The following is a 16,053-nucleotide window of genomic DNA, read 5'->3' on the forward strand; positions in this document are numbered from 1 at the left end:
AGTATAGTTTTTAAAAGTATGTTTAACATAGAAAAGTACATACTTTTAGCATTAAAATGAATACATGCCAAATGCACATAATACACCTAAATACATACTAAAAGTATTTTTCTGCAACAACTTCTATATACTAAATATAACTACGTATATTTACGTATATAACAATTGTAACTAAGCTAATTATATATTTAAATACAACATAAAATTATTAGGTTGTGCTTTTGAGTGCTTTTTTCATATATCTTCTGCAAACCTAAGTAGATTTAAGTTTGAGTTTTTTAAATATTATTTTAAATACAAAAAAATATATATATATTTTACCAAATTATTTTACCTAAATTTAATATAATCAAGAGGAAGATGGATGATCACAAGCCATCAAACCAAACTGAACTGCTTAAATTGTTGCACCAGGAGTAAAGCAGCATAAAGTTATCCAAAAGCAGTGTGTAAGACTGGTGGAGGAGAACATGATGCCAAGATGCATGAAAACTGTGATTAAAATCCAGGGTTATTCCACCAAATACTGATTACTGAACTCTTAAAACTTTATGAATATGAACTTTTTTTCTTTGCATTATTTGAGGTCTGAAAGCTCTGCATCTTTTTTATTTGTATTTGTATTTTTGTAGGCGGTCTGTCACAAGACCTGGAGATATCAGCCAATAGCATTCGCTGAGGGAGGCGATCCTGACCCCGCCCCCAAATTGTCAAAACCACCTCTTTCAAAACTGGAGTAAACAATTCGAGAGGAAAAAAAACACCTGAGAGGAGAAAAATGAAGCTTGAGAGCGATATTCTATTTTTTTTGCTCGCGAGTTTCACATTTGCGCTCACGAGAAGTTAATTTACACACACAAAATGTTAAAACACGCTGTTATTTTTTTCCACCTGTTATTTTTCCACCCCCCACCTTTTGACATTGATGTGACGCCATATGGTACTGCATATAAATCCACATGTTGTAATGTAATAAGTGGATCCCATATCCTTCAGGAAATGTCTGACTGATACAGACAGGAGCTCAAACAGGAGCTGATAACGTCTTACTATTTTATTTACGTTTATTATTTACTGTACATCAGAGTAATTAGTGACGCAGGTATCATACACCAGAAGACTTCTCAGGAAGGGTCGAGTCACATGACTTTACCTTTGTTTGAGTGACTGATGGCCTGATCCAAACAGTTCTTGGAAAGCAGGAGTCAACAGGAAGCAGTAAAGCAGCTGCGCGGGATGTCCACTTTATAAACTGCTCTGTTTATATAGTTTATTCAGGTGTAATGCTGTTGTTTATGTGTGCTTAGTGTGTTCTGTGATTTGTGTGTGTGTATGTGTGTGTGTGTGATGTGTGTGTGTGTGTGTGTGATTTGTGTATGTGTTTGTGTGCGTCTGTAAGGATTGAGGGGCACCACGCTCCTAAGGGGTTTCGTTGTGGTGTGTATTGTGGTGTTGACCGCCTCTACCTTTTCGCTATCTTTATCACACACATCCTGTTGTGGAAGGACAGCCAGTGCCAACGGGGCCGGGAGTGTGTGTGAGAGTGTGTGTGAGCGTGTTTGAGGCTTTGTTTTGTTTGGTCCAGTGGGTACTGTTGTGTATCCTGTCAGGAAACAGTTGCATGACAGATTCACACACTCGTCACTACTGTCAGGGCTTTTTTTTTTTACCTGTAGTTGTGAAAGTTTCTATGGTCTGGGTCAGTTGATGAATTTGTTTATTTGGAGTTACTTGCGTTTTCTCCCTCTGTTTGGTTTGTTTTAACACAGGCATAAATCTAAACGCACCAATTAACCACGCTAGCACATTGTCTCCTCTGATTGGTCAGAGCTGTTTGGTGTGGGAGCAAGAAAGCAAATATAGTGAGAAAATACTGTGTTACAGAGCGTATATCTGTGTAGTGTGAATTTACACAGAATGCTGAAAATGTGCTGCTAAGTTTTTAAACACAATGTTTTCAATGGAACATGCAGCGCAGATTTCCACATTGTAAACAGAGGTGCACGGCTGCAAGCAGTGAACGCAGCACAGACTGTGCATGTAACCAGCATGGAGCAGCAGAGACAGTGTTTGTTTAAAGCTGTAATAATTGTAAAAGTGTTATCTAGCTAATATATCAGATTTAGCTGCTTCTTTTCAGCGGTTTAGCTCAAATAAAAAAAATATATATGATAGCTGGGTCAGACCTGAGCGAGACCACCTTCTCCAAGTGTGATTACTGTTTTCACACCTGTTCAATCAACCTGATGAGAGCCAGTTTCATCATAACATTTTTGACTGCACTTTCAGAGTTCTGTACTTTTAAAGTTCTTGACATTTTTCAAATTAACTGACCTTCATTTCTTCTTAAAATTATTTAGAAATATTTAAATATTTAGTAATTTAGATATATAAAATATATAGAAATATTTAGTTGAGTAGTTTTTGCCATAATATGGATTAGAACTGTATACCTGTAACTCTACCTCTTCACTACTTTACTACTGATGCTCTCAAACACTTTATTAAGAGACAAGAAATTCAAGTAATTAACTCTTGATGAGTTCAGCACAGCTGTTAACCGGAAGCCTGAATTCCAGGTGACTCTACCTCATAAATCTGACTAAGAAAATCCAGCAGAGGTGTGTAAAACTGATAATTTAAGCAAAAGGAGCTACTTTAAAGAATCTAAAATATAAACTTATATTCTTGTTTGTTTAACACTTTTTTTGTTAATTAAATATTTCCATATGTTTTTCTTCATAGTTTGGAGAGTTTCACAGTTTATTTGCAGAAATTATCCAAAACATCATCTGGTTACAATAACAGGCCCACATTAAAGGTTAGGTTTTTTTTTTTTTTTTTTAGATGTGAGAATTTAACAGCAATGATAATCTTAAAACTGTGTTCATTCTAATGGTGTTCATATTTAAAATCAAGCATTTTGTGGATTTCTTGCCCTGAAAAATACCTCCCACGTTAAAACCACCGGCAACCACCAGGCTACATTCTTACAGCTAATGGTAGGATGTGGTTTCTCCTCCATGCCCTCATCCTCCCATCAGCATGAAATTGCAAAAAATGATATTCATTAAACCAAGTCATGCTGTTCACGTTTTAAACAGTGTCCATAATTTAGGAAGCAGAGGGCTGAATAATGATGATATGATTTTTATACTATCCTATAGAACTGTGGAGCAGGTTTTTGGAAATACTGTACCAGTCAAAAGTTTGGACACACCTTCTTATTAAGTCATTTTTAATTTATTTTCTGAATTGTAGATTAATATTATTATTATTATTATTATTATTATTATTATTATTATTATTATTATTATTATTAGCCAGTGTTTGGGATGTTTTTTCATTTTAGGCCACTTTAAACAGGTAGCAAACAAACCTTAATTAAAAAGTAACAATAATCTGCTCATTTATGATCCATATGAGCATTAATTTCAGTGATTAAAAAATGTGAATTAAAAATAATAATTAATAATAATTTCTGTAAGGAAAAGACTTTTAATCTTAATTTTTACTTTTAAGAGTTCTTTTTGTTTCTGTGTCTTTCTTATTATGGAAGTGTGAATGTGCTGTACGTGTGTAGGTTTGTAAATGCTTCAGGAGTAGCAGTAACACCATCTGTTCCAGCACTGTGAAAATATTTAATCTGATTAATCACAAAACAAATTCTGTGATTAACTGCGATTAATCACATTTGTTCTTCCTAAAACTCAGTAGATATTTGAATGCAAAATGCCAACGAGATAAAACGAACATGGGGAGCTGAAATAAAGGCAAATTATTTCAGAACACACAAAATATATATATCAATATATTCTAAATGCTCAGCTGCACGCGCCATCTCTTAAAACAGATACTGTGTGAAACGGCACCATCTAGTGGCCTTTAAATGTCACTGCAGTCATCAGTGTAGGAAAAGGTTAAAGGGTCGGGGAGAAGAGATGAAGTGGAGGGAGGGAGGGAGGGATATTAAAGGATTATAGCATAACTAATGCATGGGAGGATTAGAGAGAGAGAGAGAGAGAGAGAGAGAGAGAGAGAGAGAAACAGATCAGTAGAAAGAAGCTGATAGAAAAACTGGGAGGCAGAAAAGGAAGGAAATCAACAGAACCATCAAACACAAAATACTGAAAATCTTCAGCATCCTGCAGACTCCGGACAGGCCTGAAACACTGAGGTAAGAAGAGCTTCAGAGGATCAGATATATATTTCTGTATCAGAATAAAACATAAGACATATTTAAATCTATAGAATTATCTCAGATATTACGATACTCCAGGTATCACATCGAAAAAAGCTAGTTTAGTGAGTGAAATTATCTTAAATGCAGCTATTTATTTTATATTTCTCATGTATTTAGGTATTTTTTTAGGGGTGAGGGACAGGGGTTATGGGACAGGATCTATTGTTACATTCAATTATTTTGACTATGAAAATCCCATAGAAGCTGAAGAACGCTGCACTGACCTTGCTTCCTCGAATTCTGATTATTCACATCACCTTGCCATGAGCACACTGGCCAGGATTTAACCTCATTCACAAGATAACACCTCACGACCTCACAACTACAGGTTTGGCGATTCCCAAGCTGTCCTCTAAGATAACACTTCATAATCAGTTTGCTTACTTCTGTCCCATGACTTATGGCATGTCAGTGAACTATCGCATCATTTTACAGCACATTTCCAAAACACATTAATTGTGCAATTAATTGCTGCTCTGTTGGTTCTGTCCCAATGCAATATACTGCATAAATAAGCTTATTTTGGTTATTGTGTTATTTAATTAGTTTTTTTTTTTTTATTAAATAATTGTATAAAATACACATCACAATCAGATGTCAGCTTCCAGTAAGTAGCACTGGAAAGAAAAATAATTTTTGATTTTGAGTAACACTGCTGTCCACTAGTCCAATTAGTCCACTAATTCCTTCAATTTTCTCTCAAGAAAGTCTTTATTTAAAAAATGATTGACTGCATGTTTAAATAATTGATATTTATGACAAAAAAAAATCACTCCTGTTACCTTAACTCACTCCTGTTACAGGCACTCATTCCTGATACTTTTTATGTTTTGAGTTTTAAGCATAGAATTAGCAAAAACATGACAAATAGCTAAATTGCTAGTGTGCTAATATGCTAATAGCATGAGGACACTGAGCACATTCTAGTGATTTTCCCAAAATTTGTATTTTAAAAATAAACAATTAAGATCTAAGAATTAATTTAGGTAACAGGACTGTTGAGCTTGAGCTCCTCAGTTATCGTTACAATAAGATCAAATATACAGAAAAACTGATGAGGGAACTTAATTTTGGTCTTCTTGTGATCTTCAGAAGAACAAGCTGATGACTTCCGGTTGTAGAATGTTACAGTTATTAAAAAGGGTAATTTGTTACGGTAACAGGAAACACAACAGGGACACAACTAAAATGTGTATTTTAACTTAAATATTATGGATTTATCATGGAAAAAAATATTTCTAAGCATATATGTGATTCAGAGTCACACAACAGTGCGAAAAAGTTACATCTCTGAAGCATTTTAATAATTATATTTCATGTTAAAGTTGTTATAGTTAGAGAGTGGGGGCCGGTAATAAATGCTATTTTTTTTCAGTGTTCTAAGTAGTTTCTATTAATGGTTTTCATTACATATCTTACTTTTGCAATTGGGTCAATGTACAAGACACTATGCTTAATAATAAAAATTATTTTAAAGTTATTTTGTGTGCACATTCATACATTAAATTCTTGGGGACAGAAATGGCACCTATTCTATGGAATACGCCATATAATACAACTGTAATAATATTATAAGGTATTATTTAGTATGTTAAGTTATTTGATACGGTTTTGAATTTGGAACTTGTATATTTTGAACCTGTTTGTGTGTGTCTATTCAAAATAATCTAGTGTGTGTGTGTGTGTGTGTGTGTAGTCATGGACGTGGAGAGGATTATCGAGTGCATCAAACAGCATGATCATGAAGGACTGAGGACGCAGCTACAGCAATTTAATAAAGAGGTACTAAGAACGCACTATAGCTGATTACTATACCCCACCTCATTCCATTACACAACACACCCACAGCACCTCACACGAGCACTAGCATCACTCAGCTCTGAACTGACAACATACAGTGAGAAAAGTACAGTATTTACCAATAACACATTTTTTACCTGTCAGATGGGTCAAATGTTTAAATTAAAGAAAAACACCTTAAAATCAGTCTTTTTTAATTATTTTAAAATGTTCTGCATTGTATATCAATACTAAACTCATCCAAACTATGAAGAAAAACATATGAAAATTATTTAGTAAACAAAAATACTTTAGATTCTTCAAAGTAGCACCTCTTGTTTAGATGATCGGTTTTGCACATCTCTGCTGGATTTTCTCAGTCAGTTTTATGAGCTAGAGTCAACCTGGAATTCAGGCTTTCAGTTAACAGCTGTTCTGCACTCATCAAGAGTTAATTACTTGAATTTCTTGTCTCTTAATAAAGTGTTTGAGAGCATCAGTTAAAGTAAAGTAGTGAAGAGGTAGAGTTACAGGTATACAGTGAATAGTGAATATTTGAGTAATGTTCTAATCCAGATTATGAGAAGCAACAACTACTCAACTAAATAAAGAAAAAATACATTAGGTCAGTCAAACCGAAACATTTCAAGAACTTTCAAGAACTATCCTTAAGTACAGTCACTGCAAAGACCATTAAAAACTTTAAGCCGATGGAACTGGCACTCATCAGTATGAGTTTCATCAAAATTACCAACCTCAGAAACTGCAAGTTAACAGCTCCCCAGATAAGAGCACCTAAATGCTTCTTCACAGAGTATTTTTTGGTTTGTTTAACACTTTTAAGTTACTACATGATTCCTTATGTGTTGCTTTATAGTCTGGATCACTTTAGTATTTATTTATTATTTAAAATAAATCATTAAATTAGAAGGTGTGTTCACACTTTTGTCTGGTACTGTAATTTTTATACTACGCATCCTCAGAAATGAACATGACGTGTGTGTGTGTGTGAGGTGCAGTACACACAAAAACATGATGAAAAGCACACACAACCACAGTATGTAGAGTTTAATGCAATGTTTATTTGATGGTAGCGTAACCACAGTGTAATAGCACAATATAGCAAAGCCTTTTGAAGTCATACTGTCTACTGCTGTATGTGTAACTGATGTATGTGTCACTTTCTCTGTGTTTTTTCAGTACGCACAGTGTTTTTTCTTCGATGTGGAGGAGTGGGAGAGGAAGAAGGTAACACAAACACTCAACACTCATTAGATCCTTCCTCTTATCCTCACACATCCTGACGATTATGATTCTTTAGTTTCATCACAGACACTGTAGAGGATTATTCTCCTAATCTCCCTGTGCTAATTCCTCACCGCTACCTCACCCAGCTATCCCACCCCCTGTACAAGTGTTTCCAATATAGTGGCCTGTGAGTGCAAGCAGAGTGTATGTGTTTCTGATAAAGTGGCCAGTCTGATACAGCATCCAGACCCCTTCTTGTTTTTATTATTATTACTATTTATTACTCCTGTGTGCAACTTTCTTTGATGAGTGTATATTAATGTTTATACTATTATACTGTTTTCTTCTTTTTTTGTCTTTAATAATTTATTGTTTGGGACACCAAAGAGGCAGGAGCTTGAAGAGGTAAATATTAAATATTAATATTTGCTGATTGGGTGAGCTGCAGCAGTGTGATGTGTCTATATATCAAAGTACAAGGAAAAAACTTCCTCGCCTATAGCACACCTTAGAGGTAGCAGCGCTGCAGAGGCAGAAATTACCACAATAAAAGCGTTTTTAAAGGTTATAATATTTTTATTAAATTTTAATCAGGACTGGTATGTTTTAATACTTCAAAGAAACTATTAATTTCAGCTATTAATAGAAAACAATATGGTTCAGGGTTTAACAGCTCTTCAATGGAAAAGAATCACAGTTTGAATAGCTTTTTAATAGCCTTAATAAATGAAATTATAATAAAAAATGCTTTTTATTTACTCAGGTTATCTTTGTCTGATATTAAAGTTTGCTTGATAATCTTATAAAATGAAATAATTAAATAATTAATAAATAAGACATTGCACCAGTGATGAATAACTTTTTCCCCACATGGTCTAAGTTCAAAGAACCATATTCACCTACAGGTTTAACATCTAAAATAGAGCCACTAAAAGTGTTCTTTCTCTTTTTCCCGCTGCAGTTTAAGAGGAATAAAGTCAGAGATCCTGGTTCTGACTCTGATTTGGATGATGAAAGCTCTGAAGACCGAGAAATCTTTCTGAGACAGGTAACATTACCAGAACACATGTTCTTGTACTGATGTATGAAATTTAAAACAAAGGTTTGTGCACATTTCTTATGTTACAGTGATAAAAATACACTAGTATCACCCAACCAACCACATTAAATATCTCATTAACTACTTGACAACACCGTAACAACCATATGATGGCCATAGACATTAAATTATCACAGGCAAATGTCATGTGCAAATTCCACTTAAAGTACTATAGGAACCATTTGGAACTCTTGAATAGGGGTGGGCAAAATGGCCCTAAAATAATATCACGATATTTCATCTTATTTTTGTGAGAACGATACTCTTTTGGGGATATGATAAAACACTGAATTAGAAAAATAATTTAAGAATACACTACTGCATCAAAATGACTGAAAATAATAAAAATTTAATTGGATTATTGCATATGATATTATATGCACTCCAAATATCTCCATATATCTAGAATTAAAGTAAAATAAATGATACTGGACAGATATAATCTGTCTTTAGTAGATAGATAATAGGAAATGAGAACAGTGTGAACAGTGTGAACACCTAGCACACCCTAGTAACCATTAAGTAACTCAATAGCAGCCACCTAGCAACCTCTTGGCAACACCACAACATCCACCTTACCAAAGCAACCACCTAACAACAACACTGTAGCAACTACCTAAAATACCTCAGGAGCTGCTTTAGACAAACCACACAAAACACCCAAGCAACCACCATAAAAAATCAGTAGCAGCTGCATTGGAACACCCTAGCAACCACCAAGCAACTTTTATCAATTTGTCCCTTGTTTATTTTGCATGTTTTTCACAGAGTTTAGCCTCCATTCTGATCCGTTTCCTGCGGTCCGATCCCCACAGCCGAGTGATCCGGGTCTGCTTGCGTACGTTACGGATTCTGTCTCGAGATAAGAAGGTTCTGGACAGCCTGCTCACCGATTCCTCCCTCATCACTCTCGCCAGACTCGCCGGCTTCAGTCAGACCCCCGACCCCGGAGAGGAGCTCGACGACCAGGCGGACCTGTTCGGGGATGTGATGGAAGCTCTCTCAGGCCTGGACTCGAACGATGGTGAGAACGGAGAGGATGAAGAGCCGAGTGCAGAGAATCCAGACGCTAATAACATCAGCGCCTTGAGGCGAAGAAGAAGCAGCGTTTTCAAAGCTCTCATGAGAGGAAAGAGGGACATCAGGGCGAGTGTGGTGGAGGACGAGGACAAAGACGAGGAGGAGGACGGTAAAGGAGCTCAGAAGTGTGAAGAAGAACAAAATAAAGAGGCTGTGAAAATCCTCTGCAATGTTATTTACAACAGCGCCTGGGCCCAAGAGAGAGCAGCCGAGCTCAGGTAGGAGCAAATCTGCTCAAAATGCTCTTCCTGGCTTATAATAGTCTCATGCAGGACAGACCATAATAAATGACAGAGTTTATTACATTATTACATTCAATACTCATCAAAGGACTGAGCAAACAGAGGGGTATATATACTAGGGAGGGCAGGTGGAGCCAATTATTAACTTGGAGAGCGGAAACGCCATAGCGTCATGTGATTAGAGGAGTCAGGGAAGTCCGGTGTGGGTGCATGCTGGGAAGTTGTGTCTTTTTAGCACAGTTCTTGAGTTCTTGAGTCTTAAGCAGCCAGTTAATTATCTGATTGTATGTGTTTCTGTTTTATCTATGCTTGTTTTTTTCAGTCTCCTCAGTGGTTTAACTGCAAAGCTGGACAAGGAGTCTCAATCAGCGTCAACACCAAGTGGTCAATATTATGAACTGCGCCTCATATTTCTGCTAACTGCTCTGAGGCCTGAGCTGAGGAACCAGCTTAAGCAGGTACCAGAAACCTGAATCTTGATCTTAATCTTCATCTTTTACTTACAGCAATGCTGGGTTATATAATGGCCAAAAACATTGGCACCCTTACACTTTGGCTGTTCGAATCCCGGGCATGCAGCTTGCCATCAGCTGCCGGAGCCCTGAGAGAGCACAGTTGGTCTTGCTCTCTCTGGGTGGGTACAGTAGATGGTGCTCTTTCCCCTCATCACTCCTACGTTGATGTTGATCAGCACAAGGCTGCGTCTGTGAGCTGATGTATCGGAACCTGAGAATATGATGCTACTTGGCAATGATGCATCAGAAAAGAGTGCCATCTATCCACCCCGAGAGAGCAAGGCCAATTGTGCTCTCTTGGGGCTCCGGCAGCTAATGGCAAGCTGCATGACCGGCATTTCAACTAGCGATCTCCCGATCACAGTGGCAGCACTTAAGACCGCTGGACCACTCGGCGCCCCAGACTGTTTGTGTCTCATTTGTATCTCTGCGGATGTGAAAACCAAAACTGATATAATTAATGGACTGAAACTGGTTCTGATTTCTCCACTCATTTCTTCCCTCTGTCAGGAGGGAGGGGTTGTGGTGTTGACCACAGTGCTGGAGAGGTGTGTGTCGGTACAGTGGAAGGAACAGTATGAAGTTGCACCTCTGGAACCCGATGCTGCCCTCGTGTCTGTGGAGGACTCGCTGCGAGCACAGGAAGTCCTGAAGATCCTTTTTAACATCACACACAGCGCACACTCCCAGGACCCAGATGAGGTCAGTACACGTCATATCCACCAAGCGTTTTATTAGGAACTGAAAGATTTAGTCAAATAAGATCTTTACCATCAAGCTGCCGGTGCTCAGAGGGAGCAAAATTGGCCCTGCTCCCTCCGGGTGGGTAGATCGCACTCTCTCCCTACATCACTCCTAGGGTGATGTCGATTAGCACAAGGCTGCATCTGTGAGCTGATGTATCAGAACCGAGTCGCTGCGCTTTCCTTCAAGTGCGCTGTGATGCTATTTGGCAATGCTGCATCAGCAGCAGCTCGAAAAAGAGGCGGAGTCTGACTTTAAATGTGTCAGAGGAAGCATGTGTTAGTTTTCACCCTCCTGGTGTGTTGGGGGGCATTACTGGTTATAGGGGGAGTCCTAATGAGTGTGTTGGGCAATTGTCTGAGCAAAATTGGGGAGAAAATGGGGAAAAATTAGAAATAGAGTCCCAGTCTAGCTTTTTGTTTGATTTTTTTTTACCTTCATGGGTAAATGCTGTAGTGCCCGATGCAGTTCTCAAGGTATACAGTCATTTCTGGTTGAGAGTACGCTGTGTGCTATTGGCTGCCTTTAAGGTATTGCCAATAGAATAGGACTTTATGGAGCAGACAAACATGAACATGTCCATGTATTGTAAAGCCCAGACAACATTTATAACAATATTTACAGTAACCTGTTCTTTGGTGTATCAGGAAAATGCTACTCTCTATCGCCGCCTGGCTGCAGTTCTCCGCCACTGTCTGTTGGTGCGCTGTGAGGGAGAGGAGGAGACTGAGGAGCTGAAGGGGTGAGTGATGATCATCTGTTGATGTGGCGTCTTCACTCAACACTGTCCAAAGGTTTAAAACAATAAAATAAATATATTTACCCCTCCCCTCCCCCGCTCAGACACACGGTGAACCTGCTGTCGGCGCTGCCGCTGAGCTGCCTGGACGTGCTGCTGTGCGTTCCCCTGCAGCCAGACTCCGAGCAGATGGACGGAGTCAACATGGACTGTGTTCACAGCCTGCTGGTGTACCTGGAGAGGAGACTGGAGAAGGTGAGGGACACCTGGTGTGGACATGTGATGATGACACTGTCCTGTTATTATTCTCAATAATAAAATGAACAGTGGAGGAGAGAGAGGGGGGAGGAATCCCTCGTTCTGATGGTGATGTAATATAGTGAATAAGAAGGTGAGTGGTGAGTGTGTGATGTGGTTTATACTGTGCAGGGGGAGAAGGTGAAGGCCAGACTGACCCCTGTGCTGAATCTGCTCACAGAGTGCTCCAGAGCACACAGAGGAACCCGCCGCTACCTCAGACAGCAGGCAAGACATGCATTACACATACACTACACCTGTACTACACCTGCACTACACCTGTACTACACCTATATTATACCTATACTACACCTATGAAAGGCCTGTACTACATCTGTAAAATGATGGTACTATACCTATACTAATCCTGTACTATACCTATAAAAACCTGTACTATACATATAACCTACACTACACCTGCACTACACCTATAAAACAACTGTACTACACCTGTACGACAGCTATAAAACACCTATACTACACCTGTACGACAGCTATAAAACACCTATACTACACCTGTACGACAGCTATAAAACACCTATACTATACCTGTACGACAGCTATAAAACACCTATACTACACCTGTACGACAGCTACAAAACACCTATACTACACCTGTACTTTACATATACTACGCCTATAAAACACCTGTATTACATCTATAAAATGATGGTACTATACCTATACTAAACCTGTACTACATCTGTATTACACCTGTACTATACATATACAAACCCTGTACTACACCTATAAAACAATTGTACTATACCTATAAGAATCCTGTAATGCACCTATACTAAACCTGTAATACATTTGTACTACACCTATAAATCACCCGTGCTAACCTTTACTACACCTGTACTACATTTATAACACCAGTACTATACAAATACAAAACCTGCACTACACCCATACAACACCTGTATTACACTTGTACTACACAAATAAATCACCTGTAGAACTGTACATATACTACACCTGTACTACATCTATAAAACACCTGTAGTGCTCCTATACTACACCCACACTACCCCACAATTATGAAAACACCACAGTTACAACTACACCAGACCTACTCATGAATTTCTATACTTATGTAACACATTGCTACATATAGAGAACAACACCTTTACTACGCCCACTGTACTACACTCTTATGTGTGTGTTAATGTTGACGTGTTATTTGTTAAATGACCTCAGATTCTGCCCCCCCTGAGGGATGTGAGTATGAGGCCAGAGGAGGGAAGCACAGTGAAGAGCCGGCTGGTCAGACTGATGACCCACCTGGATACAGAGCTGAAACACTGCGCTGCTGACCTGCTGTTTGTACTCTGCAAGGAAAATGGTACTGAATCTTTATTGTTTTAAAGCGATAGTTTGTAGAAGAATTAAGTTTGCAGCACTAAGTACTAAGCTCGTTCTGTTTCCAGTCAGGCGCTTTGTGAAGTACACCGGCTACGGGAACGCTGCAGGCCTCCTGGCCACGCGGGGCTTGCTGGGAGGTCAGAGGTCGAAGGGCACGTCATCAGGGACGCGGTACTCCAGCGATTCAGATTCAGACACCGAAGAGTACCGGCAGGTGAAGAGCCGTATAAACCCGGTGACGGGCAGGTTGGAGGAGGAGCTGCCCGACCCGATGGAGGGAATGACTGAGGAGGAGAAAGAGGAGGAGGCCCGAAGACTCGTCAGCCTGATCAACAAACTGTCCAAGTGAGAGAATTAAAATTCACCACTGACACTGCAGTTTAGATAAAGACTGGGCTTAAAGGAGAAATCTAGTGTGAAATGGACTCGGATTGTAGTGAAACATGATGACGAGTACAAACTTGTGTTGAATAGCCCCCCTCCATTTTCCCCCAGCAGACCGAAAAACAACACTTTTAGCTGATGCTCCCAACAGGCTTACAATGCTAGTGATAGGGGCATAGAAATGGCTATTTTTACACCATTAACAAACCAATCAAAGTATCTCCACACTTCATTATAGATTTTTGAGGGCCCTGACATGTAAAACGAGGTATGTGGTTCTCCTATTTTTTAAACAAATAAAGCTACAAACCAAAAGAAACAAAAGAAAAAAGAAGACAAACAAGCCAAACCTACGAGCACAATGAACTGCCGACAACATACAACCACAAGACCAGACAAAGGAAGACTGAAACAAAGGGGCTACTTATACACTGACAAGAAACACCTGGGGAGGATAACGAGGGGGCTGGGTTACAAATAAGACACACACAGAAAATTTGCCAGTGTTTTACACCCTCAGTGTTAATTTAACTCTTACAGTGTTGATTTAACACTAGCGAATTTACTGTGCAGGTGGTAACAATAATAACAAGGTGGAGCTAGGGCGGAGACAATGCAGAAACAAAACAGAGCCATATTTTACACAGCACATGGTGAGGAAAACAAACAGATAGAGGAAAAGCACAAAGAGACCAAAAAATAAATAAAACAGGACAAAAAGTGTGTCATGCTTTTGTTTTGTTTTCTGTCCTTCCATCTCCGTCATCTTATGTTTTCTACTTGTCTCCACCCACGTCTTCAGTGCTTCCACCTGTGTCGTTTGTAGCTCCACCCCCTTATTACCTGTCCCAGGTGTTTTCTGTTTTCAGTATTCCTGTGTATTTACAGCCCCCTTGTTTCTAGCGCGGTTGTTCGATCTTGTACATTTACACATCTGATAGGTTGCTATTGTTTCTTTACTTTCATGTTTTTTTGTAGTCTTGCTTTTGTTTATCTTTTCCGTTTATGTCCGCCTCAATTAATGGCACCTTAAAGACACCACATGACTCTCTGAATGCTGTAATTAAAAAAAGACTGATATAAAGACATAAAGACAGGATTTAAAATGTCTGATACCTGATCCATTGCTTTTTGTAATCAGACTGGCCCTGATCCCAAGTTACTGCATCAGATCTGGACACAAGTAATTACACACGTAACATTGTATGACTAAAAAACTAAATCAAATGATGGGCATTGGTCACTTACAACCAGTGATGCTTGACTGATAAACACAATTTAATCTCTTACATATCTTACCAAATCCAAATCTTCACGAATTTGCTTTATAATATATATATATATATATATATATATATATATATATATATATATATATATATATATATATATTATTATTATTTTCACAGTTACTCCATCACTATTACACTATTAATCATTTTTCCCAACTCTTCACCAGGGACAACATGATTCAGCCAATGGGACTGGACGCTCAGGGTCAGCTGACTCCTCTGGCAAGCCTTAGGGACCTCACAGAGGAAGAGGATGGATCAGAGGAGGAGGAGGAGGAGGGAGCGGACGACTTGTTGAATGTGGAGTAAAGGCAGGATTGGATGAGGATGATTGACAGTAACTGTGTTTTGTAAATTTGTAGTAGTACGAGAATCCGCCATCAGACTGCAGAGTTAAACTACCCTGTCTGAACCTGACTGTGCTTAAATATCTGTACTGTCCCAGAAATTGACCTGTAGTGGGTACCATGCCCATATAAGGAGTTCCGGGTTTAGCTGTTTATCTCTATGGGAAAAATGAATGCTAACCATAAAAATGATTAAAAAAAAATTAAGAGAGCACTTCAGTTTCTGAATCAGTTTTTCTGATTTTGCTATTTATAGGTTTATTTTTAAGTAAAATTAATATTATTGTTTATTTTTTAATTTCTCCCAAATTCCAAATAAAAATATTGTCATTTAAAGCATTTATTTGCAGAAAATGAGAAATCAATATTTGGTGGAATAACCCTGGTTGGTTTTTAATCGCAGTTTTTTTCATGCATCTTGGCATCATGTTCTCCTCCACCAGTTTTACACACTGCTTTTGGATAACTTTGTGCTGCTTTACTCCTGGTGTAAAAATTCAAGCAGTTCAGTTTGGTGGTTTGATGGCTTGTGATCATCCATCTTCCTCTTGATTATATTTTAGAGGTTTTCAATTTGGTCAAATTCAAGAACCTCATCGTTTTTAAGTGCTCTCTTATTTTTTCCAGACGTAATTTTGGGTGATAATTATGTGATTATGTGAAGCTTTACAAAGAGAAA

At 38.4% G+C, this 16,053-nt stretch overlaps 1 protein-coding gene across 1 annotated transcript; it reads left to right on the forward strand.

Moving 5' to 3' along the window:
• Positions 1-4,038: 4,038 nt before the first annotated feature.
• On the forward strand, positions 4,039-16,008 carry si:dkey-94f20.4 (synembryn-A). The gene is made up of 14 exons (XM_022669419.2): positions 4,039-4,177; positions 5,940-6,025; positions 7,223-7,270; positions 7,658-7,675; positions 8,232-8,318; positions 9,138-9,667; positions 10,014-10,149; positions 10,717-10,908; positions 11,598-11,692; positions 11,794-11,944; positions 12,119-12,214; positions 13,187-13,331; positions 13,417-13,696; positions 15,195-16,008. The coding sequence occupies exons 2-14, from the start codon at positions 5,942-5,944 to the stop codon at positions 15,334-15,336; spliced, it is 2,004 nt and encodes a 667-aa protein (XP_022525140.2). The 5' UTR covers positions 4,039-4,177; positions 5,940-5,941; the 3' UTR covers positions 15,337-16,008.
• The last annotated feature ends 45 nt before the right edge of the window (positions 16,009-16,053 follow it).

Source organism: Astyanax mexicanus, chromosome 15 (genome assembly GCF_023375975.1).
Source record: "Astyanax mexicanus isolate ESR-SI-001 chromosome 15, AstMex3_surface, whole genome shotgun sequence".
Lineage (NCBI taxonomy): Eukaryota > Metazoa > Chordata > Actinopteri > Characiformes > Acestrorhamphidae > Astyanax > Astyanax mexicanus.